This window comes from Thalassophryne amazonica, chromosome 9 (assembly GCF_902500255.1).
Source record: "Thalassophryne amazonica chromosome 9, fThaAma1.1, whole genome shotgun sequence".
NCBI classification, from domain to species: domain Eukaryota; kingdom Metazoa; phylum Chordata; class Actinopteri; order Batrachoidiformes; family Batrachoididae; genus Thalassophryne; species Thalassophryne amazonica.
Genome location: NC_047111.1, coordinates 16,315,995 through 16,343,965, shown reverse-complemented (window position 1 = coordinate 16,343,965; position 27,971 = coordinate 16,315,995). Strand labels below are relative to the sequence as shown.

Here is a 27,971-nt window from a genome sequence, read left to right as displayed (position 1 = left end):
AAGTCAGAACAAGATCTAAATATGATTAAAGTGGTGGTGTGGACTCATTTACTTTTTGAGCAAGCCGATAGAGTCTAATAATAGATTAAATGCAGTGTTGAGGCGTCATTCTCAGCATCCTGTGTGGATGTTAAAATCGCCCACTATAATTATCTTATCTGAGCTAAGCACTAAGTCAGACAAAAGGTCTGAAAATTCAGAGAAACTCACAGTAACGACCAGGTGGACGATAGATAATAACAAATAAAACTGGTTTTTGGGACTTCCAATTTGGATGGACAAGACTAAGAGACAAGCTTTCAAATGAATTAAAGCTCTGTCTAGGTTTTGATTAATTAATAAGCTGGAATGGAAGATTGCTGCTAATCCTCCGCCCCGGCCTGTGCTACGAGCATTCTGACAGTTAGTGTGACTCGGGGGTGTTGACTCATTTAAACTAACATATTCATCCTGCTGTAACCAAGTTTCTGTTAGGCAGAATAAATCAATACGTTGATCAATTATTATATCATTTACCAACAGGGACTTAGAAGAAAGAGACCTAATGTTTAATAGACCACATTTAACTGTTTTAGTCTGTGGTGCAATTGAAGGTGCTATATTTTTTTTTTTTGAATTTTTATGCTTAAATAGATTTTGCTAGTTATTGGTGGTCTGGGAGCAGGCACCGTCTCTACGGGGATGGGGTAATAAGGGGATGGCAGGGGGAGAGAAGCTGCAGAGAGGTGTATAAGACCACAGCTCTGCCTCTGGTCCCAACGCTAGACAGTCACAGTTTGGAGGATCCAAAAAAATTGGCCAGATTTCTAGAAATGAGAGCTGCTCCCTCTAAAGTGGGATGGATGCCGTCTCTCCTAACAAGACCAGGTTTTCCCCAGAAGCTTGCCAATTATCAATGAAGCCACCCATTTTTTGGACACCACTCAGACAGCCAGCAATTCAAGGAGAACATGCGGCTAAACATGTCACTCCCGGTCTGACTGGGGAGGGGCCCAGAGAAAACAACAGAGTCCGCCTTGTGGGAGGAGTGGTCCAGCCCCCTCGTCAGATTTTCATTGTCAGGAAATTGGCTGATCGACTGCCGCTTACTTCATCAAAATTTGTTCAGAAAGTGTGAGAGACAGCCAGGTGGAAACCATTTGGAAAATTCAGATGGCTTTCGGTGAAGATCTTATGGGGATCACACAGATTAAGGACAATTACAACTGGATTAAAGACGGCCACAGCAGCAGATGGCGCGCTGTGCACCGAGCGGCGATCAACAGGCTCAAACAACCAGATCATTTCCAAAGTGAATGCTTGTTGATCCGGGACGTCGTCTGACTACCAGAGAAATGGCAAGACAGCTGGACATAGCACTTTTCGGCACATTCCACTGTTACAGGAGTTTTTGTAATGGAAAGAGGAGCAGAGAAATTTCCCTCAGAGGCGCTCATGGCGCGGGACGAAAGCACCTCCGTGTTGGTCTCACAGGACAAGCCCTAACATGCCCAGCTCTTGCACCATTCGGAAAATTCAGACAGCTTTCGGTGGCTTTTCAGTCGTGTGACTATCCGAGAAATTGTGGACGAGCTGGACATGCCACACATGTCCTGTGAGGCTTCATCATGGCGTTGCTTTTGTTCTGTGCCCTGCGCCTCCGTCCCGACGCGTGAATTTCTCCGCTCCTCTTTCCATTACAAAAACTCCAACAGCCAATTTCCTGACAATGAAAATCCGATGAGGAGGGTGGACCAGTGCTCACTCAAAGCCTGCTCACAGGCGAATGACGCAACCGACAGGCGTGAAAAAACTCACACATGCGCATGACGGTTCAAGCTTGGCTGATGCAATCACACATGATTCAAATCCATATAGTTTTTACAAAAAATAAAAAGGTCCGTTACTTTTCTAACAGACCTCGTATTATTATACGTTCTGTCTGAGTTACTGTCTGAGTTATTTCATTGTATCACTTCCTGTTCCGGAGCACAGCTGGTTTTTCTGTATCTGTTAGCTGTTTATCTGCGCAGTTAGACTGATCTAGTTATCTAGATTATATTTGTTTCCCAGTGTATCTTTACGTGCCTGAACTAAAGCACTCTTCTGCTGAATCACCTCTAAATTATTCACTTTGCGTGTTTTAGGAATCCCTAGGTTAGCGTAGCTACTAGCTCTTAGCCGATTTAGCATGGCGCTTCTCCTGTCTCTCCCACACTTTTCTGCTCTGGGTGAAATGTTTAGTTTTCCTCGGACTCCTTAGCAGTAATGGTACTTGTAATAAGTGGTAGCTTATTCGTAGCTTTGGAGGCCAGGCTGGGCGAATTGGAGACCTCGGCTCCGCACCGTGGAAAAATTCTACAGCTAGCCAGGCCCCTGTAGTCGGTGCGGACCAAGGTAGCTTAGCCGCCGTTAGTTCCCCCCTGGCAGATCCCAAGCAGGCTGACTGGGTGACTGTGAGGAGGAAGCGTAGTTCTAACAGAAGGCCCCGTGTACACCGCCAACCCGTTCACATTCTAACCGTTTTTTTCCCCACTCGACGACAAACCCCTGCCGAGGATCAAACTCTGGTTATTGGCGACTCTATTTTGAGAAATGTGAAAGTTAGCGACACCAGCAACCATAGTCCAATTGGCTTCCGGGGGCCAGAGCAGGCGACATTGAAGGAAATTTGAAACTGCTGGCTAAGGCTAAGCGTAAATTTGGTAAGATTGTAATTCACGTCGGCAGTAATGACACCCGGTTACGCCAATCGGAGGTCACTAAAATTAACATTAAATCGGGGTGTAACTTTGCAAAAACAATGTCGGACTCTGTAGTTTCTCTGGGCCCCTCCCCAATCGGACCGGGAGTGACATGTTTAGCCGCCTGTTCTCCTTGAATTGCTGGCTGTCTGAGTGGTGTCCAAAAAATGAGGTGGGCTTCATAGATAATTGGCAAAGCTTCTGGGGAAAAACCTGGTCTTGTTAGGAGAGACGGCATCCATCCCACTTTGGATGGAGCAGCTCTCATTTCTAGAAATCTGGCCAATTTTCTTAAATCCTCCAAACCGTGACTATCCAGGGTTGGGACCAGGAAGCAGAGTTGTAGTCTATACACACCTCTCTGCAGCTTCTCTCCCCCTGCCATCCCCTCATTACCCCATCCCCGTAGAGACGGTGCCTGCTCCCAGACCACCACAACCAGCAAAAATCTAGTTTAAGCATAAAAATTCAAAAAGAAAAATAATATAGCACCTTCAACTGCACCACAGACTAAAACAGTTAAATGTGGTCTATTAAACATTAGGTCTCTCTCTTCTAAGTCCCTGTTGGTAAATGATATAATAATTGATCAACATATTGATTTATTCTGCCTAACAGAAACCTGGTTACAGCAGGATGAATATGTTAGTTTAAATGAGTCAACACCCCCGAGTCACACTAACTGTCAGAATGCTCGTAGCACGGGCCGAGGAGGAGGATTAGCAGCAATCTTCCATTCCAGCTTTAATTAATCAAAAACCCAGACAGAGCTTTAATTCATTTGAAGGCTTGTCTCTTAGTCTTGTCCATCCAAATTGGAAGTCCCAAAAACCAGTTTTATTTGTTATTATCTATCGTCCACCTGGTCGTTACTGTGAGTTTCTCTGTGAATTTTCAGACCTTTTGTCTGACTTAGTGCTTAGCTCAGATAAGATAATTATAGTGGGCGATTTTAACATCCACACAGATGCTGAGAATGACAGCCTCAACACTGCATTTAATCTATTATTAGACTCTACTGGCTTTGCTCAAAAAGTAAATGAGTCCACCCACCACTTTAATCATATCTTAGATCTTGTTCGGACTTATGGTATGGAATAGAAGACTTAACAGTATTCCCTGAAAACTCCCTTCTGTCTGATCATTTCTTAATAACATTTACATTTACTCTGATGGACTACCCAGCAGTGGGGAATAAGTTTCATTACACTAGAAGTCTTTCAGAAAGCGCTGTAACCTAGGTTTAAGGATATGATTCCTTCTTTATGTTCTCTAATGCCATATACCAACACAGTGCATAAGTAGCTACCTAAACTCTGTAAGGGAGATAGAGTATCTCGTCAATAGTTTTACATCCTCATTGAAGACAACTTTGGATGCTGTAGCTCCTCTGAAAAAGAGAGCTTTAAATCAGAAGTGCCTGACTCCGTGGTATAACTCACAAACTCGCAGCTTAAAGCAGATAACCCGTAAGTTGGAGAGGAAATGGCGTCTCACTAATTTAGAAGATCTTCACTTAGCCTGGAAAAAGAGTCTGTTGCTCTATAAAAAAGCCCTCCGTAAAGCTAGGACATCTTTCTACTCATCACTAATTGAAGAACAACCTCAGGTTTCTTTTCAGCACTGTAGCCAGGCTGACAGAGTCAGAGCTCTATTGAGCTGAGTATTCCATTAACTTTAACTAGTAATGACTTCATGACTTTCTTTGCTAACAAAATTTTAACTATTAGAGAAAAAATTACTCATAACCATCCCAAAGACGTATCGTTATCTTTGGCTGCTTTCAGTGATGCCGGTATTTGGTTAGACTCTTTCTCTCCGATTGTTCTGTCTGAGTTATTTTCATTTAGTTACTTCATCCAAACCATCAACATGTTATTAGACACCATTCCTACCAGGCTGCTCAAGGAAGCCCTACCATTATTTAATGCTTCGATCTTAAATATGATCAATCTATCTTTGTTAGTTGGCTATGTACCACAGGCTTTTAAGGTGGCAGTAATTAAACCATTACTTAAAAAGGCCATCACTTGACCCAGCTATCTTAGCTAATTATAGGCCAATCTCCAACCTTCCTTTTCTCTCAAAAATTCTTGAAAGGGTAGTTGTAAAACAGCTAACTGATCATCTGCAGAGGAATGGTCTATTTGAAGAGTTTCAGTCAGGTTTTAGAATTCATCATAGTACAGAAACAGCATTAGTGAAGGTTACAAATGATCTCTTATGGCCTCGGACAGTGGACTCATCTCTGTGCTTGTTCTGTTAGACCTCAGTGCTGCTTTTGATACTGTTGACCATAAAATTTTATTACAGAGATTAGAGCATGCCATAGGTATTAAAGGCATTGCGCTGCGGTGGTTTGAATCATATTTGTCTAATAGATTACAAGTTGTTCATGTAAATGGGGAATCTTCTTCACAGACTAAAGTTAATTATGGAGTTCCACAAGGTTCTGTGCTAGGACCAATTTTATTCACTTTATACATGCTTCCCTTAGGCAGTATTATTAGACGGTATTGCTTAAATTTCATTGTTACGCAGATGATACCCAGCTTTATCTATCCATGAAGCCAGAGGACACGCACCAATTAGCTAAACTGCAGGATTGTCTTACAGACATAAAGACATGGATGACCTCTAATTTCCTGCTTTTAAACTCAGATAAAACTGAAGTTATTGTACTTGGCCCCACAAATCTTAGAAACATGGTGTCTAACCAGATCCTTACTCTGGATGGCATTACCCTGACCTCTAGTAATACTGTGAGAAATCTTGGAGTCATTTTTGATCAGGATATGTCATTCAAAGCGCATATTAAACAAATATGTAGGACTGCTTTTTTGCATTTACGCAATATCTCTAAAATCAGAAAGGTCTTGTCTCAGAGTGATGCTGAAAAACTAATTCATGCATTTATTTCCTCTAGGCTGGACTATTGTAATTCATTATTATCAGGTTGTCCTAAAAGTTCCCTAAAAAGCCTTCAGTTAATTCAAAATGCTGCAGCTAGAGTACTGACGGGGACTAGAAGGAGAGAGCATATCTCACCCATATTGGCCTCTCTTCATTGGCTTCCTGTTAATTCTAGAATAGAATTTAAAATTCTTCTTCTTACTTATAAGGTTTTGAATAATCAGGTCCATCTTATCTTAGGGACCTCGTAGTACCATATCACCCCAATAGAGCGCTTCGCTCTCAGACTGCAGGCTTACTTGTAGTTCCTAGGGTTTGTAAGAGTAGAATGGGAGGCAGAGCCTTCAGCTTTCAGGCTCCTCTCCTGTGGAACCAGCTCCCAATTCAGATCAGGGAGACAGACACCCTCTCTACTTTTAAGATTAGGCTTAAAACTTTCCTTTTTGCTAAAGCTTATAGTTAGGGCTGGATCAGGTGACCCTGAACCATCCCTTAGTTATGCTGCTATAGACGTAGACTGCTGGGGGGTTCCCATGATGCACTGTTTCTTTCTCTTTTTGCTCTGTATGCACCACTCTGCATTTGATCATTAGTGATCGATCTCTGCTCCCCTCCACAGCATGTCTTTTTCCTGGTTCTCTCCCTCAGCCCCAACCAGTCCCAGCAGAAGACTGCCCCTCCCTGAGCCTGGTTCTGCTGGAGGTTTCTTCCTGTTAAAAGGGAGTTTTTCCTTCCCACTGTAGCCAAGTGCTTGCTCACAGGGGGTCGTTTTAACCGTTGGGGTTTTACATAATTATTGTATGGCCTTGCCTTACAATATAAAGTGCCTTGGGGCAACTGTTTGTTGTGATTTGGCGCTATATAAAAAAATTGATTGATTGATTGATTGATTGATTATTATTTATTAACAGCACTAACGAACAGAGGCTGTGTGGACATTTACTATACTACTACTATTACTACTACTACTACTAATAATAATAATAACAACAACAACAATAATAATAAGTTGTGTTCCTCCTCACATAACTTTTTATTCCAAACACACAATGACAGTGAAGAAACGTGACTGATCCCACAGGATCAATATTTACCAGCTTCAGTATAGATTACTATTTTCTGTCTGTGAGTGTTAAAAGAAGCTCTGGGTTCATATGTACAGCTGAATATTATCCAGTGGACATGCTTGATATTGAGGTTTTTGTTTCAGGTTCTTGGACTTGTTGAATCTGTCTATCATTTTATTTTATTTTAGACAATAGACAATATTCATCTGTTGGTTTATTCCGGAAATAATGGTGGAAATAATCATTTATGAATTTTATATCACTTGATGTAGTTTACCTCAAGGAGGCGATCAATAAATAAGAGTGACACAAAGTTTAGTTTCGGGAAAAAAGCAGTTTTCATAATAAATCCTTTAACAATTAAAGATTCTCACATATTTCTATTGTTTTTACACATTTGTTTGGTCTCATTTTTGTTTTTTTTTTCCCCTCCATCATTTTATTTAAAAATCACATTTATATTTGTTCCACGTCTGTTCAGCACCACGGACAGCTCACCTTAATAAGATGATAATAGAATGCATTTCTTTTTATTTTATTTTTTTTGATATTAAGGCATTCTGCCTCATCGGTGACTGTTTTCCACTTCACTCTGATCACCTCCCAATAGCGCCACCTTTTGGAAGAACAGCCACAATCACGATGATTGTCTTCGCACCAAATTTCATATTCATGTCAAAAATGCATCAACATGTTGACTGTGTTTAAACTTTTGTCTCACACATAAGACACACACACGCAACACAAACAGGGAACCTACAGTAACGGAATTACAAGGTCAGCAAACTCCGGTCATATTTTAACTTATCATTAGAAATTTGCTCTGACTGTAATGCAGTTATCGTAGAATTACCAAAATACACACACAGCAAAAGCAGCAAACACATCACAGTTCAACACCAACAACAAATTGACAGCAGGACAAAGATGATAATATAATATAATATAATATTTTGCACTAAAGTCAGCATACAAATCCTCACTGTTATCACAAATTTATCTCCCAATTCTTACAAATATTCTACAGAACCTATAATATTTAAACATGTTCAGTCGTCAGTGACAAATGAAAACCTCACATTTGTAAAATTTTAAAACAGGAAAAAAAAAAGCTTTTAAATATTTCAACTTGCATTTAGAGGCAGATCTGAAATCAAAAACTGTTAACAAACACTTATTTGACCAAATGTTATGAGGTTTTCACATCATCAATAAGTATTTAATTAGGTGGAATAGACGAGTTTCAACTTCAGCGTAGATAATTCAAGCTAGTGTCAGAAAAAAAAAAAATGATGATGACGGTAAGTCGTGACTCATGCTGAGCTGAGGACACATTACAAAACTCTTCACCTGAGCACAAACTGAAGCATTAAGAAAGAAAGAAAGATATCAGATACATTAAATAACATTAGACGCCACGCAAGCATTTTGAATGCAAAACTTTGGAGTTGGAGTGAATTTCAGCTTATTTTGATGGAAATGGCAGAATACTGTACATCAATTACAACATTGCCACCCAATCACAAAGTGTTGCTGACGAAAGGGGACCAACCTGGACCCGGACCACGTGAATCTTGTCCAATGAGGCGCCTGTCAACTGTGCAGTTTTTGTATGTTTGACCGTCATTCCTACAAGTTACATCCATACAAGAAAAACAATCTCAGATCTGGCAACATGGAAAAAACTATCACCACAAGGGTCATCAAAGAGCAACATTATGAGAACAAAGACCAATGAGTTGGACCTAAACTTCTTATTTGTAATTGAGTAACTTAATAACTGCTTTTATTCTTTGCTTCATCGATGGTCCAACATATGAAAACTGAAGCACTGAAGGCCTGTGATGGTAACCGGTCTATAACCCCGTAATGTGTCCTCAGCGGGCTTCAGAGACATAACAGACAGAAGTTGTAACTGAGAGTCTACTGGACTTTGGTCTTACCTCGGTGAGATGTCACAGCCCTGCTGCATGAAGGCTCCCAGAGAGAACCAGAGCGAGTTGAAGATACCAAACTCATTGGGGGGCTGGTCACTTGGCGGACCGTCGGTGCCCTCTTCAGGCTCCTCGGTGTGCCATTCATACGGGCTGAAGCGGCTGACCAGGAAGAGCACCACGCTCACGCCGATATAGGCAAACACGATGCACATCCAGATCTCATAGGCCAACGGGTCCAGGAAGGAGAAAACCCCTGGTTTGGATTTTTGGGGCTTCTTGATCATAATGGAAATACCCAATGACATGAAGGGCTTTGAGAAGTCAATCACCTCCTCCCGGACCAACGTGATAGTCAAAGGGGCCACAGCTATTTCCGCTTTCTGTGAGGACGAGAAGAAGAAGAACTTTATCAGCCATCAGAAACAGTGTAACTGCTGAACGTGGTCAATCACCCGCCTGAGCCAGAAAACAAAGATCACAGATCATCTGTCCATCTTCTGCTGCTGATCATGGACCAGGTCACAATAGCAGCAGACCAACCTTCCACATCTTCCAGCTTCTCCCAATTGTCTCCAAACACTACCCTAGTCTAGATGTCTGTAATGCCTTATTTACCTTGTCCTGCCCAAACCAGATATCTGATGTCTTCTTCTTGCCTGAGGTTGTTGCATTCAGTTACCCTCTCCCTGTGATGTAGCTGTTGGGTGTTTTTTGTATTTTATTGTGTTGTAAATGTGCTGCAAAACAAGTTACCCGTTGGGACAAATAAATTTGAAGTTGATATAATATGTAATCCCGACCAGGATTCTCCTCTCGTTTGATCAAAGCTTATAAAAAATGAAAGGCTTCAGAGGGCTGATGCTTAGTTTTCAGCACTTACCCTGTAAGCTCTGCACACTGGACCATATTCATGTCCAATATCATGCTACCAATCAATCACAAATCTTTTGCTGATCAATATAAACTCCAGATCATCTTCTTTAGCCCTCCTGGTTATGAGCATATAGAACAAAATGTTTTTTTTTTCACACCATGTGCATGTGGACCTTGACCTTTGCTCACTCCTCTCCAAAAGTGAATCATCTCAAGATATCTACCCGAGTACAGAGTGGGCCAATAAAATGTTACTACTTTTTGATCGTACACAGGTTTTTGAAATGAGAACTTATTCAAAAATTGTATTTACAGACTTGTAACAGAAACATCAGATTAACATTTGATACCAAAGGTTTCCCGCTTTGTCTCTTTTTTCTTCGCACAGTTCGCTAAGTAACAAATTTTTACTTTTGTCTTGTTCCTGGGTTAAAACCATAATTTCCTATTTCTTCACAACCAATCAAAAGAGAAAAGAGTGGTCTTGACCTCCAAACTTTGGTTTTGTGGTCAGGACAATGAAATTGCAAATTAACCAGTTTTCGCATTCACTGAGTGGTCACTATTAATTTCTGGAAAAGTTAAGTCCATTTGTCAGAGTTGTGGTCATCATATTTTCTTTTTGTGATCATGTCAAAAGGGTTCAAACATCATTTCAAACATAATACAATGTTGACAAAGCAATTATATTTCTGAAAACCTTCCTAATTTGTACAGATTGAGCAAGAACTTTCACGAACAGGAGAGTAATTTATGGTTGACAAACAAGTTCAGGAATATTCTTGAGAGATCAAGAAGATTCCAGAATGCCATTATGAAAGAGTGAGAAAGTTCTGGGGTGTTACATGACAAATATTTAAACAAGGGTTCATAGGCCCACATTCAGTCAAGCTCGGACTACCTGAGAAGATGCTCCAGAAGAAGAGAGATGGCATCAAGAGGCTGCAATCATTCTCCAGATAAATTCTGCTACATCTGTGGCCAGTTCATCAAGAAAAGAGCAAACAATTTTTCTGTGACAGCATCCAGCAAAATGTGTGAAGCCTACAAAGCTTATTTTAGAATGCCAGTTGGAGACCAAGATAAGAACTGGGCACCTCACTTAGCTTGTGAATATTGCAAGAAAACACTTTAAGGTGAGAAAGTTATGTTTTGCTGAAAAAAACAAAATCTTGTATGGTAAATATTGAATGGTCAGTCATTAAACAAATATTTTCACTCTTTTTGCAGGATGGTACGCAGGGAAAACGAGAGCAATGAAGTTTGCTGTTCCAACAATATGGCGTGAACCCACTGACCACTCAACCAACTGCTACTTCTGCATGGTGGATCCTTCCAAACGCCGAAGTGGGAAGAATGCACCTGCTATTCCTTATCCTGACATTCCATCTTCCATTGCACCAGTGCCACATAGTGCTGAGCTTCCTGTACCTTCACCTCCAGAAAGAAAACAACCACCAGAAGAAGAAAGCACTGAATCAGAGGACGGGGAGAACAGTGAAGTGGACTGTGACATTACAGATACAGTTTGTGAGAGGAATCCTTACTTCCCAAGTCAAGGAGAGCTGAATGACCTCATCAGAGATCTTGGTTTGACAAAGTCAAATGCTGAGCTTTTGATCTCAAGGCTGAAGGAGTGGGACTTGTTGGATGAAAGCGTGGAAGTAACAAGCCAAAGAAAATGTCACCAACTTTTTTCTAGCTTCTTTGAAAGGAAGAGAGTTTGTGCTATTGCTGTGACATTTCAGGACTGTTCAATGCAATTGGAGTTGCATGTAATCCAAATGAGTGGAGACTCTTCACTGAAAGCTCATCCAGAAGCCTGAAGGCTGTGCTACTGTGCTACAATGAGAACAAGTATCCATCACTTCCTTTGGCTCATTCATTGCATCTCAATGAGGATTACAACAGTGGTAAATATCTGTTGGAAGCTTTGAACTATGATGAGTATGGATGGGAGGTCATTGGGGACTTCAAATTGGTGGCATTTTTTGATGGAACTCCAGGAAGGTTTCGCCAAGTTTCCCTGTTTTCTCTGCCTTTGGGACAGTAGAGACAAGGCAGCACATTATCACCGGAAGCAATGGCCTGAAAGGACTGAATTCTCAGTTGGAAGCCGTAACATTAAACACGAGCCTTTGATGGATCCTCACAAGGTTTTGTTCCCTCCTCTGCACATCAAACTGGGTCTCATGAAACAATTTGTCACAGCGCTTGACAAAGAGTCTGCAGCATTCAAGTATCTTCAAGACTTTTTCCCAAAGTTGTCAGAGGCAAAAGTGAAAGCTGGTGTCTTCATTGGACCACAAGTCAAGAAAATCATAGAGTGCCCTGAATTTCCAAAGAAACTGACAGCAAAGGAACAGGAGGCATGGAAAAAGTTTTGTTGATGTTGTCCATGGGTTTCTGGGCAACCACAAGGCTGACATTATGTGGAACTGGTTGAGATTTTGGTGAGAAACTATGGCCAAATGGGCTGTAGGATGTCACTGAAGGTCCACATTCTGGATGCTCACCTTGACAACTTCAAGGACAACATGGGGGTATACTCAGAAGAACATGGGGAGCGCTTCCACCAAGACATAATCGAGATACCTTTTTGAATGTTTTTCTGCTTTTATTTTTGATAGGAACAAGAAATGGGAAGAGAGATCTACTGAAGGTGAAGGTTCAAACCTGGAGGCAATGCGAACCACACCACACTAGGTAAGATGTAAATGCAAAAGCCCCCTTATTCACTTTCTGCCACTTATCTGGGTCACAGTGGTGGTAGACCAAGCAGCTCACACCATACTTCCCTATCTTCAGCCAGGCCTTCCCAAGCCAGCTGGGAAATATAATCCCTCCAACTTGTGCTGGCTCTTCCCTGGGACCTCCTCCCAGTTGGATGTGCTTGGAAGTCCTCACTAGGAAGACAACCAGGGGGCATCCTCACCAGATGCCCAAACTACCTCAGCAGGTCCCTTTCAGTGTGAAGAAGCAGCAGCAACTCCAAATCCCTCCTGGATAGTTATGCTTCTCACCGTGTCCAGGAGTGTAATGGAGGAATGTCATTTCTGCCAACTGTGTCCGTGACCTTTTTCTTTTGGTCATTACCCAAAGCTTATGACCATAGGTGAGGATAGGAGCGTAAATTGACTCTTAAATCAAGAGTCTTGCATTCTGGCTCAGCAACATCAACAAATTAACTTTTAAATTTTAGAAAGGAATCTAGAACAACAGGTAACAGCTGTAAAATTTACAAGGACAGACCACAATTTGACATCAGAAAAAACCTTTTTCTTCCAGAAACAGTCTGGAACAGCCTTCTGCAAAATGCAGTGGATGCCCCACCTGTCAAATCTTTAGTGCCAACTAAACAAGCAATGGAGGTCCAACCCCAATAAAATGGAACTATCACACCAAACCTACAGCTCTCCACATGCCAAAAATAGTCAGTTAGTTTTCAGCACTTGAGGCTGAGGAAGCCAGAAACTGACCTATAAGCAAATCTATGAACAAAATCCAAAAATACTTTAAAAAGTCCACTTGTAGCAGAAACTCTGATAGAGCTTGGAGGAAATATTCCACCAATTTCTGACAGAAAACATCCCAGTGTATATCTGGGATCATCCATCCATCCGTCCATTTTCCATATCCACTTACTCCAATTAAGGTCATGGCTGGTGCTGGAGCTTATCCCAGCAGTCATAACGCGTGAGGTCATGGTACACCCTGGACAGGATGCCAATCTATCACAGGGCAACCTGAGATCATGTTCTGTAGAAGTCTTCAGAGCCAGATTGTGCAAACAGCTGATGTACAATCCTTCCTCACCCCTGTGAGTGAGCACATTGGAGACAGTGGTCATGAAAAACTCCCCCCAGATGATGTTTTTGATTACAGGAAGAAACCTCAAGCAGACCAGACTCTGAGGGCTGACCATCTGCTTTGACCATAGTAACAAAGTGGAACAAAACCAAGAGGTGGAGTCTAGAGTCCCAGCTAAATAGATTCAGTTGTAACCCCAGCCATGATGCAGGGGGGAGGTGACGGTCTAGTGGTTAGGTGTTGGGCTTGAGACCAGAGGATCCTCAGTTCAAATCCCAGCCTGACCGGAAAATCACTAAGGGCCCTTGGGCAAGGTCCTTAATCTCAGAGTTGCTCCCGGTGTGTAGTGAGCACCTTGCATGGCAGCACCTTGACATCGGTGTGTGAGTGTGTCTGTGTGAATGTGAGGCATAATTGTAAAGCGCTTTGCGCGTCTGATGCAGATGGATATAAATGCAGTCCATTTACCATTTATCTCCAACCGCACCCCCACCCCCCCAAAGACCCATAATCCCACAAGTAAGTTCTGGGGTTCACAAATTTCAGTGTAGACCGCCGTCATCTCCACAGAGACGAGCCACATTCAGAGGTGATGAAACATGAATTCATCCAAAATATATTCACACGCTCATCAAACATTGTAATGGGACACTGTGCAGTCACTGCCCAATTCTGGAACAATCAGACCACGAATCTGTGACAAGACCAAACCTTCACAAACCCCTGATGAGATCGTGTTTGACTTTTTGTCAAATACACAGACACACTTTTCGCTGTGGCTGCACAATACTTAGAGGGGGTAACAAGTGCCACAGCGGCTCAGAAGAAGCCCCCAGAGACGCCATCACAGACCGTCTCCAAGTCTGAAAAACACGCAGATTCAACAATCGATCAGCCTTCTTTTTATTGTCGTGATGGAAGCGTTTCCAGTGAGGCTGAGCAGTGTGTCCCGCCATGTTTGAAGTGGCTTCCTTAAAAGCAAATCATTGTCCACCAGAAAATAAATGACCAACAATTCGCCTTTTTCTCACCAACTGATGCCAGTTCACCAGAATTTCTCCCTTGACTGAACAAATCGGAGTGCAATCGAGCTAACAGAGAAAAAGAAATCAAAAAAGAAATGCTTTAACCTTCTCTAATCCTGAGCAGTTTAGCTGGAACTCCAAGAAGATAAAATAATGTGTCAGAGAAATATGCTTGCAGCACAGGCAGAAAAAAAATATGATCCAGCAGCCTCCGAGGTCTGCAGCTGTGAAAAAGTGGCTATCCACAAATCCACAATCCAGATTAGGGTGGGTGATTTAACAGCTCGAGTGACCCGGCCTGCCTGGCCTGGAAGCACAGGGCTTTATATCAGCACCAATTTAAACTTTCATTACCAACCTCTGGACGCTGATGGAGGCAAGAATGGGTAAAAAGGCCAGGGAAAATAAAATGAAAGAGATTTAAATTCTTTCATCCTCAGCAAAAGTTAGACGCAGTGGTAGGCACAGTTCTGCTAACCACTAATTATTGAAGTTAATGTTTTCATTAGCAGATTAACTTTTCAGATAACTTTGAAAACCATCAGCGGACCAATTAGCTCCCAATAAATTTAGGACCGATCATTTTTAGACCGCTAACATATTTATATATAGTGAATAAAGCATATAGTTAAAAACATTTGTGAAGTCTGAAATCAAAGGTTTTAGTGCCTACCTGTTATATGTTTTGTAGCAGACGGGCAGCTGTGAGAGGTACAGCTCTAGCCGCTGCCTGCAGAGGGCAGAGGATAGAGGATAGAGGATAGAGCTGACTACCAGAGAGAAAGGAAGAGGAAGAAAAAAAAAAAGATAATTTCTCTTCACACCACACAGACCTGCCGGTCATTTCACTGGAGTCTTGTACAGGCAGACAGTTTTGACTTATGGTAAAATTTAAACAAACTAATTCTGGACAAGTTATTTAAATTAATGTCACGTCTGTTGTTTTATAAAGTGAAAATATCAGCTATATGTGTTAGTTTTAAAGTAGTGCACTAATTTTGAAGGTTTTAGAGTTTAGGCACACATGCCGCAGTGCATTATGGGTAAATGCTGTTCATTGGTATTCATACTGCCATGAACACTGTTCATGGCAGTATGAATACCAAGTGCCACACATTCGCTAAAAGTGCTGAATCTACTTAAACAGAATTCAGTTTTCAAATTGCCTTTTTTACAAATGAAAAAAAAATTACATCTTTACAAATACAGATTTATTTGTAAAACCCAGTAGTTGTGTGTTATACCGACCAACCAACCACTCATGTCAGGAAACTAATTTACCCATAATGCACTGCGGCATGTGTGTCTAAATGCTAAAACTTTCAAAATTAATGCATTACTTTAAAACTAAAACATATAGCTGATATTTTCACTTTATAAAATGACAGACGTGACATTAATTTAACTTGTCCGGAATTAGTTTGTTTAAAATTTTAACCATAAGTCAAAACTGTCTGCCTGTGCATGACTTGGGTAATATGCCAGCGAGCCTGTATAGTGTGAAGAGAAATTGTTTTTATTCCTCCCTTCCCCTTCCCCTTCCCTTTTCCTTTCGCTTTCATCACCAGGTCTCCTTTGCTGAGAGAAGGCTGATCTGACACAGAGGCACTGGCTTGTTGTTGTGTCAGTAGTTGCTAGTGTACTGAAGTCAATACTGAAAGTTATCAGTTTAGCTTTTATCTGTAACTTCCATGAAATTTTTTTAGGGGTTTATCAGTTTACCTTTATAAAAGTTAACTTTTCAGTTAGCAGATTAACTGTTATCAAATCTAACTTTTTGGTTAACTGTGCCTACCACTGGTTAGATGACACCCAAGACTTTCTTCAAATACAGGAGGTCAGGGTGCAGCAAAGAGACAAAACAACGGGCAAGACCAACACAAAAACTGAACGCTGTGTTGATCCGGGACATCATGTGACTACCACAGAAATGGCAACAGAGCTGGACATAGCACTTTTGCACTTTTAGCACTTTTGCGGCACATTTCACTGTTACAGGAGATTTTATAATGAAAGATGTGCGGATTTTGCGTGTCGGCACGAAGCAGCTCAGGACGCGCAGCAAAAAAAAAAAACACCTCCGTGTTGGAAACCATTCAGAAGATTCAGACGGCTTTCGATGGCTTACAGTCGAGTGAGTATCCGAGAAATTGTGTAACAGCTGGACATGCCCCAACATGTCCTGTGAGACTTCCAAGACGGAGGTGTTTTTTTGCTGCACGTCCTGAGCGGCTCCGTGCCGACGCGCAAAATCCTCCGCACGTCTTTCATTACAAAATCTCCTGTAACAGTGGAATATGCCGCAAAAGTGCTATGTCCAGCTCTGTTGCCATTTCTGTGGTAGTCACATGATGTCCCGGATCAACACAGCATTCAGTTTAGAAATGATCTGGTCGTTTCAGCCTGTCAAATGGCCGCTCGGCGCGCGCCCTCCGCCACTCCTTAGTCCGTGTGACGCCGACAGAATCTTCACCGAAATACAACTGAATCTTTCGAATGGTTTCCAACTGCCTGTCTCTAACAGTTTCTGAAAAAAATTTCATGGAGCAAAGCGGCAGTCGCTCAGCAAGTTCTCAGACAAAAGAAATCCGATGGGAGGGGTGGACCAGTGCTCACTCAAAGCCTGCCCACAGGCGAATGACGCAACCGACAGGCGTGAAAAAACTCACGCATGCGCACGAAGGTTCAAGCTTGGCTGACGTAATCACATGTGATTCAAATCCATATAGTTTTTGAAAAAAATAAAAAGGTACGATACTTTTTGGACAGACCTCGTAAGTCTGTTATTTTTACTAATTAGGAAAGCAAATTTTAAGAAAGCATCCACTTGCCACACTCCTTCCGATCTCATAAAATGTGACCAAACCCACAAAAAAATGCCGTTAAACTTCCAGAAATGAAATGTGCCATGATCTCACAGTGCCGCTGCAGATGGCGGGTTTTTGTGGGCTGGACACGTGAACACAGCTGTACTCTGCACCCTGACCGTGTCCTAACACGGCGCTGTGTTGCTGATTAGTTGTGACAGGGCGACTCACCTCAGACTTGTCGAGTTCATAGTGAGTCACAGCGGCAAGAAAGAGATAACACACAGGCGCAGGCAAGAAAGATGCCATTTGGTGAACATGACAAAACAAACAGCTCTGAACAAGAGGTGGAAGCCATTTTCAATAAAATGTTTACACGTTTTAGGAATAAACACGACTACAGCGTGCTGACTTTACGCTAAAAGTGTTACAAATGACATTTTAAACATTAACATAGCAGCTAACGACTACTTACTGGCATCATGGCGTCCTGTGATGAGAATGAATTAACACTCCCTCTGTGCTCTGAGCTTTTCCATTTTCTATTTACACTTCCGATATGGCTGCATGTGTACGTTCAGTAAATGTTGAGTGTCACCATGTGACACGGTGGCCTTCCCCACATTCATAAGGAGACAGCTGTACTCACTACTCAACGCATACTTGTTGACTGATTTTTTTTCTTTTTTCTAAAGATGTCAGACTGCAGTGACTTTTCAGAAATACTTCCAAAAATCCCATTTAGAGGCAAAAATGTGTCTGGCCAAGAATGCAGTCAGACAAGAATCTAAATATGTCTGGCTTTTCCCACACAAAGAGCTGTTAGACCAGCTGAAAGGCTTCAACCGTCGTTCTATTGAATTTGGAGGAGGGAGGTTGGGGAGGAATGGCTGAGGAGGGAAGCTTTGTGCAAGTGTGACATCTTGTGGCAGGAAAATCATTAACAGCACCTCTGAAGTGCAATTTAAGTGCAAAATTAAATTGTTATAAGTAACTAGTGATCACGTCTTGTGGCTGCCCCCATGTTTTATTCCAAATGTTGAATCTGGACACAGCTTCAGATCTACAAAGAGAATAGGAACCAGGAATAAGTTTAAAATGTCTTCATATTCATGAAACTGACTTTGGTTTCTTTTAAACAGTCAAATTCACAACAATAAAGTATGTGAACAAAAATAAAATGAATTCCTAATTTCCCTAAAAATTTGACAATGACTTCTCACTTTAATTGTATCCGAATCCCAACCGAAATCTAATCACTTCATCCCATCAATAAACCGCTTGTACCTGCAGAGTGTGAACAAAACTGGAGTAGGTGTCCTTCAGATATCTTGTTAACATGCAGACATACAGTCAGATCCATAAGTATGTGAACAGGCCATTTGCCTTATTTTGCCTATTTGCCACCACAACAGAGAAGAAAAAGAAATAATCAAAATGTGCTCATAATGCCGAATTTCACATTATATTAAAGGTGTTTAACAAAAATAACAAATTCACCATTTAGGAATTATTACCATTTTTATACGGAGCCCATAAATAATTGGACAAACAGTAAAAGGATTCTTTTTAACACAAGTTTGTTGCCTGGAATCAATAAATCTGTCTGGAGTAGTCAGTGAGGGAAGCCACTAACACACCCAGACATCTCTGAAGAAGTTATAGGTTGCCGTGGCTGTGACTGGAGAAAAATGTGCATCATGCAACTTTTGTCTGTTGCACCTGCAGGTAAACACCCTCATGGTGGAGCGGAACGAAAGCATGAAAGAAAGCATGCTGAACATCCTGAGCCTAGGTTTGATCCATTTTTTTCCATGAATCTCCTCTGTTCCCCTCCTCCATCAAGGTGTGATAAACTAAAGTTGCACATTTTCTGAAATCACAGCTACAGAAACTTGTAAGTCTTTCAGAGTTGTTTGGGTGTCTTGATGGCTTCCCTCACCAGTCTCCTTTTTGGCACAGTCACTTGATACAGTATGATACTGTCTGTATTTCTTAATGATGGTTGAAAATAAAGTCCAAGACACTGGAAATGTCCATGTGTCCACCCGCTGTCTTGGTCTGCCGAGTTACAGACGTGCTTTTTCTCCAAAAACACCAAAACTCAACTATATTCATTTCACAGTGACATCAAATAGAGAAAACATGTTCAAAAATGTGGTTGCACATTGAAGATAAGCGTGTTCTGGTTCATGGTCTGGTCTTGGTGGCCTCTTTGGTTAGAGTTTAAATGAATGGCAGAAATGTAAATGACAGCATGAAATTATGTGTTGGGAAGAAATGAGTCAGACGCAATGAAAAGCAGAATCAAGTCCCACAGGGGGGAAAAAAACCTGAAGGTTCTTACCCCGTACACCAGCTCCCCAACCATCCCATTCCAGATCTTCGTCTCTGGGTCTCTGGCGCCGTATTTTCCGTCGGGAACGATGGAGATCTTGTACTTGATCCCGATGTGTTTGGCGATCTCCGAGGCCAGGTCCACGCAGTATCCTTCGTACTGGTCGTTGCCCTCGTACATCTCCCAGTTTTTCTTCAGCATCACATATGGACCCTCCTACACAAGGGACCAGAACCAGTCAAACAACTATCAGACACATTTGAGAACCGCTTTCCACCAAAGAGTTCTGGTTCTGGAAAAGGTTTTGTTTTGGATTTCTGAAAAAAGGTGCGATCCAGTGAACCAGTTTCTACCAAATTTATAGTCAAATCACAGAGACTGGATCAAAATACACGCCCACTTCTCCACTATTATTCTATGTAAGGACATAAGACACGCCCACTTCTCCACTATTATTCTATGTAAGGACATAAGACACGCCCACTTCTCCACTATTATTCTATGTAAGACATAAGACATGCCCACTCCTCCACTGTTCATCTATGTAAGACATAAGACACGCCCACTCCTCCACTGTTCATCTATGTAAGGACATAAGACACACGCACTCCTCCACTATTATTCTATGTAAGGACATAAGACACGCCCACTTCTCCACTATTATTCTATGTAAGGACATAAGACACACCCACTTCTCCACTATTATTCTATGTAAGACATAAGACACGCCCACTTCTCCACTATTATTCTATGTAAGGACATAAGACACACCCACTTCTCCACTATTATTCTATGTAAGGACATAAGACACGCCCACTTCTCCACTATTATTCTATGTAAGACATAAGACATGCCCACTTCTCCACTATTATTCTATGTAAGGACATAAAACACACCCACTTCTCCACTATTATTCTATGTAATGACATAAGACACGCCCACTTCTCCACTGTTCATCTATGTAAGGACATAAGACACACCCACTTCTCCACTATTATTCTATGTAAGGACATAAGACATGCCCACTTCTCCACTATTATTCTATGTAAGACATAAGACATGCCCACATCTCCACTATTATTCTATGTAAGGACATAAAACAGACCCACTTCTCCACTGTTCATCTATGTAAGGACATAAGATACGCCCACTTCTCCACTATTATTCTATGTAAGGACATAAGACATGCCCACTTCTCCACTATTATTCTATGTAAGACATAAGACACACCCACTTCTCCACTGTTCATCTATGTAAGGACACAAGACACACCCACTTCTCCACTGTTATTCTATGTAATGACATAAGACACACCCACTTCTCCACTATTATTCTATGTAAGGACATAAGACACACCCACTTCTCCACTATTATTCTATGTAAGGACATAAGACACACCCACGTCTCTACTATTATTCTATGTAAGGACACAAAACACTCACAATTCTTCACTATCATTCAATGTAAGGATGTTGTGTGGGCCGCTGAAGAGGAGGTACTGCTGGCCCACCACCACCAGAGGGCGCCCTGCTTGGAGTGCGGGCTCCAAGCACGAGAGGGCGCCAGACCCAGAAGAAGTGACAGCTGTCACTCATCCTCTGCACCAGCTGTCACTCGTTCATCATCACCACCATAAAAGCCGGACTGCAACTCCACCTCCCCGCCGAGAAATCGACTACCATTACCAAGGTAATTTCTCTGTGAACTTAAGACTGTATATCTGTCTAAACTCTTCTTTGCAGCCGTTTTCCTGTCGGTGAGACTCGTCTGTGGAGGTGGCGTTTGAGGTGTTCAGCGACGGCTTCGCAACACCTCCCACCCAGATAAGTGCTCAAACAGGAGCTGCACGAGTGTGTGCTTGGAGGTGGAGGCGCTTCCTCCCTCATTAACTGTGGATTTACTGAGTGTGCGGATTCACACTCACTCATCATATTTCTGCTTTCTGCCAGCAGTACCAGGGTCGACAGCCGAAGACAGAGGCCACCTGGGGACTCGGGACTTGGCGGCTCCGGTGTTCTTCAGGCCGTTGGTGGTGGAAGCCGTGTGGGACGCAGCTTCTCTCTCGTTGGGGGTCTTCTATCTTCGAGCCTGCCCACACGTCACCTGGTGTTAAATTGACTGTGCAGATTACAGTACGTTTCGTTGTGTATTATCACAACATTAAATTGTTACTGTTTTTGGCTTATTCATTGTCCGTTCATTTGCGCCCCCTGTTGTGGGTCCGTGCTACGACACCTTCCCAACAAAGGACACAAGACACACCCACTTCTCCACTATTATTCTATGTAAGGACATAAGACACACGCACTCCTCCACTATTATTCTATGTAAGGACATAAGACACGCCCACTTCACTATTATTCTATGTAAGGACATAAGACACACCCACTTCACTATTATTCTATGTAAGGACATAAGACACACGCACTTCTCCACTGTTCATCTATGTAAGGACGTAAGACATGCCCACTCCTCCACTGTTCGACTATGTAAGGACACGAGACACGCCCACTCCTCCACTGTTCATCTATGTAAGGACATAAGACACGCCCATTCCTCCACTGTTCATCTATGTAAGGACATAAAACACGCCCACTCCTCCACTGTTCATCTATGTAAGGACATGAGACACGCCCACTCCTCCACTGTTCGACTATGTAAGGACACGAGACATGCCCACTCCTCCACTATTCATCTATGTATGGACATAAGACACGCCCACTCCTCCACTGTTAGACTATGTGGAGCTATAAGACATGTCCACTTCCTTGTTTATCTATGTTGGGAGGTAAGATATGCTCTCTGATGACTTTTTTATTTCTTCTATTTATGGTATTAATCCAGCTTTAGAATACAGAAAAAGTAAATAATAAAAAATGCAAAGAATGCACAGCGGGAATTGAATGACACTTGTAAGAAAATATGTGTTCAACTCATAATTTCAACATTATTTTGACTTCATGGGATGTGAAAAAAACAAGTATATTTGTCCTCTTCACCGAATGTGGACACAAACTTTAATAAGCCCCCCCAACACACACACACACACACACACACACACACACACACACACACACACACACACACACACACACACACACACACACACACACACACACACACACACACACACCGGGGTTTTTTTGGATGATTTTCCTAATTCACCTCATGCTCAATAACAGATCCAACTTCATTCCACACTGTTGGAATTCAGCAAGACAGGAGAGGGATGGTGCTGTTTGTTTGTTTCTTAGCAGTAAGTTGTTGCACTGTAACTCAATTATTGTAAAATCAGATTTAAACTCTCAGGGTTTGAAAAGGCTCAAACGTGCCGTACTTGCCGTTTGCTGCCCCCAGGCTCAGCCCAGTATTTGCATTCAGCCTCTGTGGTCCAGTCTGTGGTTTACTTCCTTTGGCCTAAGGCTAAAACACATCTCAGGAATAAACTGCTGCATCTCCTGATACACAATCAGCCGCCTTCCACAACTAAAGTCACTGGTTTCCAAACCTGAGCTCATAGTTAGGTTCTATTTTCAGATAAATAGACTACCCATGGCGTTTTTGTTAAAAGCGGACAACAGGCTGATTCTTATGTATTTTGACCTGCTGAGTTAAAATATTGTTGTTAGCATGCTGTATCTTTATTCCTTCACTGCCTAATTTGCATAATTTGTTGTGTGGGCCGCTGAAGAGGAGGTACTGCTGGCCCACCACCACCAGATGGCGCCCTGCTTGAAGTGCGGGCTTCAAGCACGAGAGGGCGTCATAGCAACCGGGAGTGACAGCTGTCACTCGTCATCAGCACCAGCTGTCACTCATCCACATCACCACCACCATAAAGGCCGGACTGCAACTCCACCTCCCCGCCGAGAAATCAGCTACCTTGGAGGTAATTTCTCTGCTGTATTCACAACGAATAATAGTCTGATCTCATTTGCAGCCATTTTCCTGTGACGTGTTCCTTATCTGCTGTATTGGCGTTTGGTGTGGACTGCGACAGCTTCGCCTCCCACCCCAACCAGATAAGTGGTTTTCACAGGAGCTGTCCGAGTGTGTTATTGGAGGTGGAGGTTCTCCCTCCTTACAGAACACAGACTGTGGGATTACTGAGTGTGCGTACTCACACTCACCTGTGCTGTTTCTGTTCTCTGCCAGCAGTACCAGGTCTGACAGCTGGAGACGGTGACCACCTGGGGACCCAGGACTTGGCGGCTCCGGTGTTCTTCAGATCCGTTGGCGGTGAGGGCTGTGTGGGATCCGGCTCGGTTCTGGACGGGCGTCTCCTATCCTCAAGCCTGCCCACACGTCACCCAACGTGTAATTGACTATAGTCCCAAACTGATTGTTGTCTGTATTCCGTTGTGCACAATTTACAACATTAAATTGTTACTGTTTGGCTTATCCATTGCCCGTTCTTTTACGCCCCCTGTTGTGGGTCCATGTTCCTACACGTTCACAACAGGATTTCTCGGCCAGCGTCATGGATCCCGAGGGGCGTCAACCATCGCTTGAACAGCCAATGGAAGAGCGAGGTGCACAGGCGCCAGCAGGAGGCGTGTTAGGTGAGCTGCAGCACATCTTAACCGCTTTTACTGCTCGGTTGGACTTAGTTACCGAGCAGAGCATTGTTCTCAATCGAAGGATGGAGGGTCTCACCGCCCAGGTGGAAGTGCATGCTCAGGGCGCTGCTGCAGCACCTCCGCCTGCTGACCGAATGCCAGAGACAGACATTCCACTGGTCGTTCAACGAACCCCCCCACCTTCCCCTGAAGCATACATAAGCCCTCCGGAGCCGTACGGAGACTGTGTGGAGACGTGCGCGGACTTCTTGATGCAGTGCTCGCTGGTCTTTTCACAGCGTCCCGTCATGTACGCGTCAGACGCTAGCCGGGTGGCTTACGTTATAAATTTGCTTCGAGGAGAGGCACGCGCCTGGGCTACGGCGCTCTGGGAGCAGAATTCACGGCTCCTAACGATTTACACTGAGTTTTTGAGGGAGTTCCGACAGGTGTTCGACCACCCTCATAGAGGCGAGACCACTTCAAGCGTGCTGCTGTCGATAAGACAGGGGTGTCGAAGTGCAGCGAAGTATGCAGTCGACTTCCGCATCGCGGCAGCGCGAGCCGGCTGGAATGCTGTTGCGCTCCGTGCTGCCTTTGTAAACGGACTGTCTCTGGTCCTTAAGGAGCACCTGGTGGCGAAGGACGAGCCGCAGGATTTAGACGGGCTTATCGACCTGGTTATACGGTTAGACAACTGATTAACAGAACACCGACGGGAGCGAGACGAAGGGCGTGGTCAGGCACAAGCCGTCCCTCTTCCTCCCGGGTCCGAAAGGGAGCCGACTTCCCCACGCTCCACAGCCAGGGCTCTCCACGTGACGACAGCTCCCCCTGCTGATGTTGCTATGGAAACGAGCAGGGCCAAAAAGCGATCAGATCAGAGACAAAGGAGGCTGATCCGTGGAGAGTGTTTTCTCTGCAGCTCAACCGAGCACACACAGAGAGAATGCCCCAAACGGTCAAAACAGCAGCACTCGTCCTTAGAGACTGGGCTAAGGGTGGGTCACAATAGCCACACGGGGAGACCCCGAAAATCTGCACGTATCCCAGTCACGATCCTGAGTGGGGATCTAACCCTTCACACCCCAGCACTGGTGGACACGGGGTCGGAGGGGAATCTGCTGGACAGCAGATGGGCAAAGGATGTTGGGCTCCTTCTAGTGGCCTTACCGTCACCATTGTCGGTGCGGGCACTAGATGGCACCCTTCTTCCACTAATCACACACCAGACACAGCCCGTGACTTTGGTTGTATCTGGGAATCACAGGGAGGAGATTGTGTTTTATGTAACACCTTCTACCTCCCGAGTGATTTTGGGTTTTCCATGGGTGTTAAAACACAATCCCCGGATTGATTGGCCGTCTGGGGTTGTGGTTCAGTGGAGCGAAACCTGCCACCGGGAGTGTTTTGGATCCTCGGTTCCACCCGGTGTGACAGCTAAGGAGGAGGTTTTAGTCCCCCCCAATCTGGCGGCGGTGCCAGCCAAGTACCATGACCTTGCTGATGTCTTCAGCAAGGATCTGGCACTCACGCTGCCCCCCACACCGTCCGTACGATTGTGCCATTGATTTGATACCGGGTGCTGAGTACCCGTCCAGCAGGCTGTACAACCTCTCACGTCCGGAACGCGAATCAATGAAGACCTACATCCGGGACTCGTTAGCTGCCGGGTTGATCCGGAACTCCACCTCCCCGATGGGTGCTGGTTTCTTTTTTGTGGGCAAGAAGGACGGCGGACTCCGTCCATGCATTGATTACAGAGGGCTGAACGAGATCACGGTTCGCAACCGATACCCGTTACCTCTGTTGGATTCAGTGTTTACGTCCTTGCATGGAGCCCAAATTTTCACAAAATTGGATCTTAGGAATGCTTATCACCTGGTTCGGATCCGGGAGGGAGACGAGTGGAAGACGGCATTTAACACCCCGTTAGGTCACTTTGAGTACCTGGTCATGCCGTTTGGCCTCACCAAATGCGCCCGCGACGTTCCAAGCGTTGGTTAATGACATCTTGCGGGACTTCCTGCATCGGTTTGTCTTCGTATATCTAGACGATATACTCATCTTTTCTCCGGATCCTGAGACCCATGTCAAGCATGTACGTCAGGTCCTACAGCGGTTGTTGGAGAACCAGCTGTTTGTGAAGGGCGAGAAGTGCGAGTTCCACCGCACTTCTTTGTCCTTCCTGGGGTTCATAATCTCCTCCAACTCCGTCGCCCCTGATCCGGCCAAGGTTGCGGCGGTGAGAGATTGGCCCCAACCAACAAACCGTAGGAAACTGCAACAGTTCCTCGGTTTTGCAAATTTCTACCAGAGGTTCATCAAGGGCTACAGTCAGGTAGTTAGCCCCCTGACAGCCCTGACCTTCACAAAAGTCCCCTTCACCTGGTCGGATTGGTGCGAAGCCGCGTTTAGGGAGTTGAAACGCCGGTTCTCGACTGCACCGGTTCTGGTGCAGCCCGATCCCAATCGCCAGTTTGTAGTTGAAGTGGACGCCTCTGACTCAGGGATAGGAGCCCTGCTATCCCACAGCGGGGAGTCCGACAAGGTCCTCCATCCATGTGCCTACTTTTCCCGCAGGTTGACCCCGGCCGAAAGAAACTATGACGTCGGCAACAGGGAGCTTCTTGCGGTGAAGGAGGCTCTTGAGGAGTGGAGACACCTGTTGGAGGGAGCATCGGTACCATTTACGGTTTTCACGGACCATCGGAACCTGGAGTACATTCGGACCGCCAGGTGTCTGAACCCCAGGCAAGCCCGCTGGTCACTGTTCTTCGGGCGTTTTGACTTTCGGATCACCTACCGCCCCGGGACGAAAAACCAACGATCTGACGCCCTGTCCCGGGTGCATGAAGAGGAGGTCAAGACCGAGTTGTCAGACCCGACGGAAACCATCATCCCCGAGTCCACTGTCGTGGCCACCCTCACCTGGGACATGGAGAAGACCGTCCGGGAGGCCCTGACACGGAGCCCGGACCCGGGGACAGGTCCGAACGACAAATTGTACGTCCCACCAGAGGCCAGGGCTGCGGTCCTAGACTTCTGTCACGGTTCCAAGCTCTCCTGTCATCCAGGGGTGCGAAGGACCGTGGCAGTGGTCCGGCAGTGCTTCTGGTGGGCGTCTATGGAAGCCGACGTCCGGGAGTATGTCCAGGCCTGCACCACCTGTGCCAGGGGCAAAGCCGACCACCACAAGGCCCAAGGCCTCCTCCAGCCTCTGCCCGTGCCTCATCGCCCCTGGTCTCACATCGGCCTGGACTTTGTCACAGGCCTCCTGCCGTCCCAGGGCATGACTACCATCCTCACGATAGTGGACCGGTTCTCCAAGGCGGTCCACTTCGTGGCCCACCCGAAGCTCCCGACGGCCCAGGAGACTGCAGACCTCCTGGTCCACCATCTCGTGCGTCTGCATGGGATTCCATCGGACATTGTCTCGGATCGTGGTCCTCAGTTCTCCTCCCAGGTTTGGAGGAGCTTCTGCAGGGAACTGGGGGCCACCGTAAGTCTCTTGTCCGGGTACCATCCCCAGACGAACGGGCAGGCAAAGTGGATGAATCAGGAACTGGAGCAGGCCCTCCGCTGCGTGACCTCTGCGCACCCGACTGCCTGGAGTGACCATCTGGCCTGGATCGAGTACGCTCATAATAGCCAAGTATCGTCTGCTACCGGCCTCTCCCCGTTTGAGGTGTGTTTGGGGTACCAGCCCCCACTGTTCCCGCTAGTGGAGGGAGAGGTCGGGGTGCCCTCGGTCCAGGCCCATCTGAGGAGGTGCCGTCGGGTGTGGCGTACCACCCGCTCTGCCCTGCTCAAAGCCCGGACGAGGGCCAAGAACCATGCAGACCGCCGGCGTGCCCCGGCCCCTACGTATCAGCCTGGGCAGGTTTGGCTTTCCACGAAAGACCCTGCAAGTGGAATC

General features: G+C 44.6%; 1 protein-coding gene across 3 annotated transcripts in view; it reads right to left on the bottom strand.

Annotated features, from left to right (window-relative positions):
• Positions 1 to 27,971, bottom strand: part of gria4b (glutamate receptor, ionotropic, AMPA 4b) — a 263,186-nt gene that overhangs the window by 97,877 nt on the left and 137,338 nt on the right. For all 3 annotated transcript variants that reach the window (XM_034177668.1, XM_034177666.1, XM_034177669.1), the window contains exons 10-11: positions 19,503 to 19,709; positions 8,647 to 9,020 (exon numbers count right to left, since the gene is read on the bottom strand). In XM_034177668.1, coding sequence (XP_034033559.1) covers positions 8,647 to 9,020; positions 19,503 to 19,709 — 581 coding nt within the window. The remainder of the gene's footprint in view (positions 1 to 8,646; positions 9,021 to 19,502; positions 19,710 to 27,971) is intronic.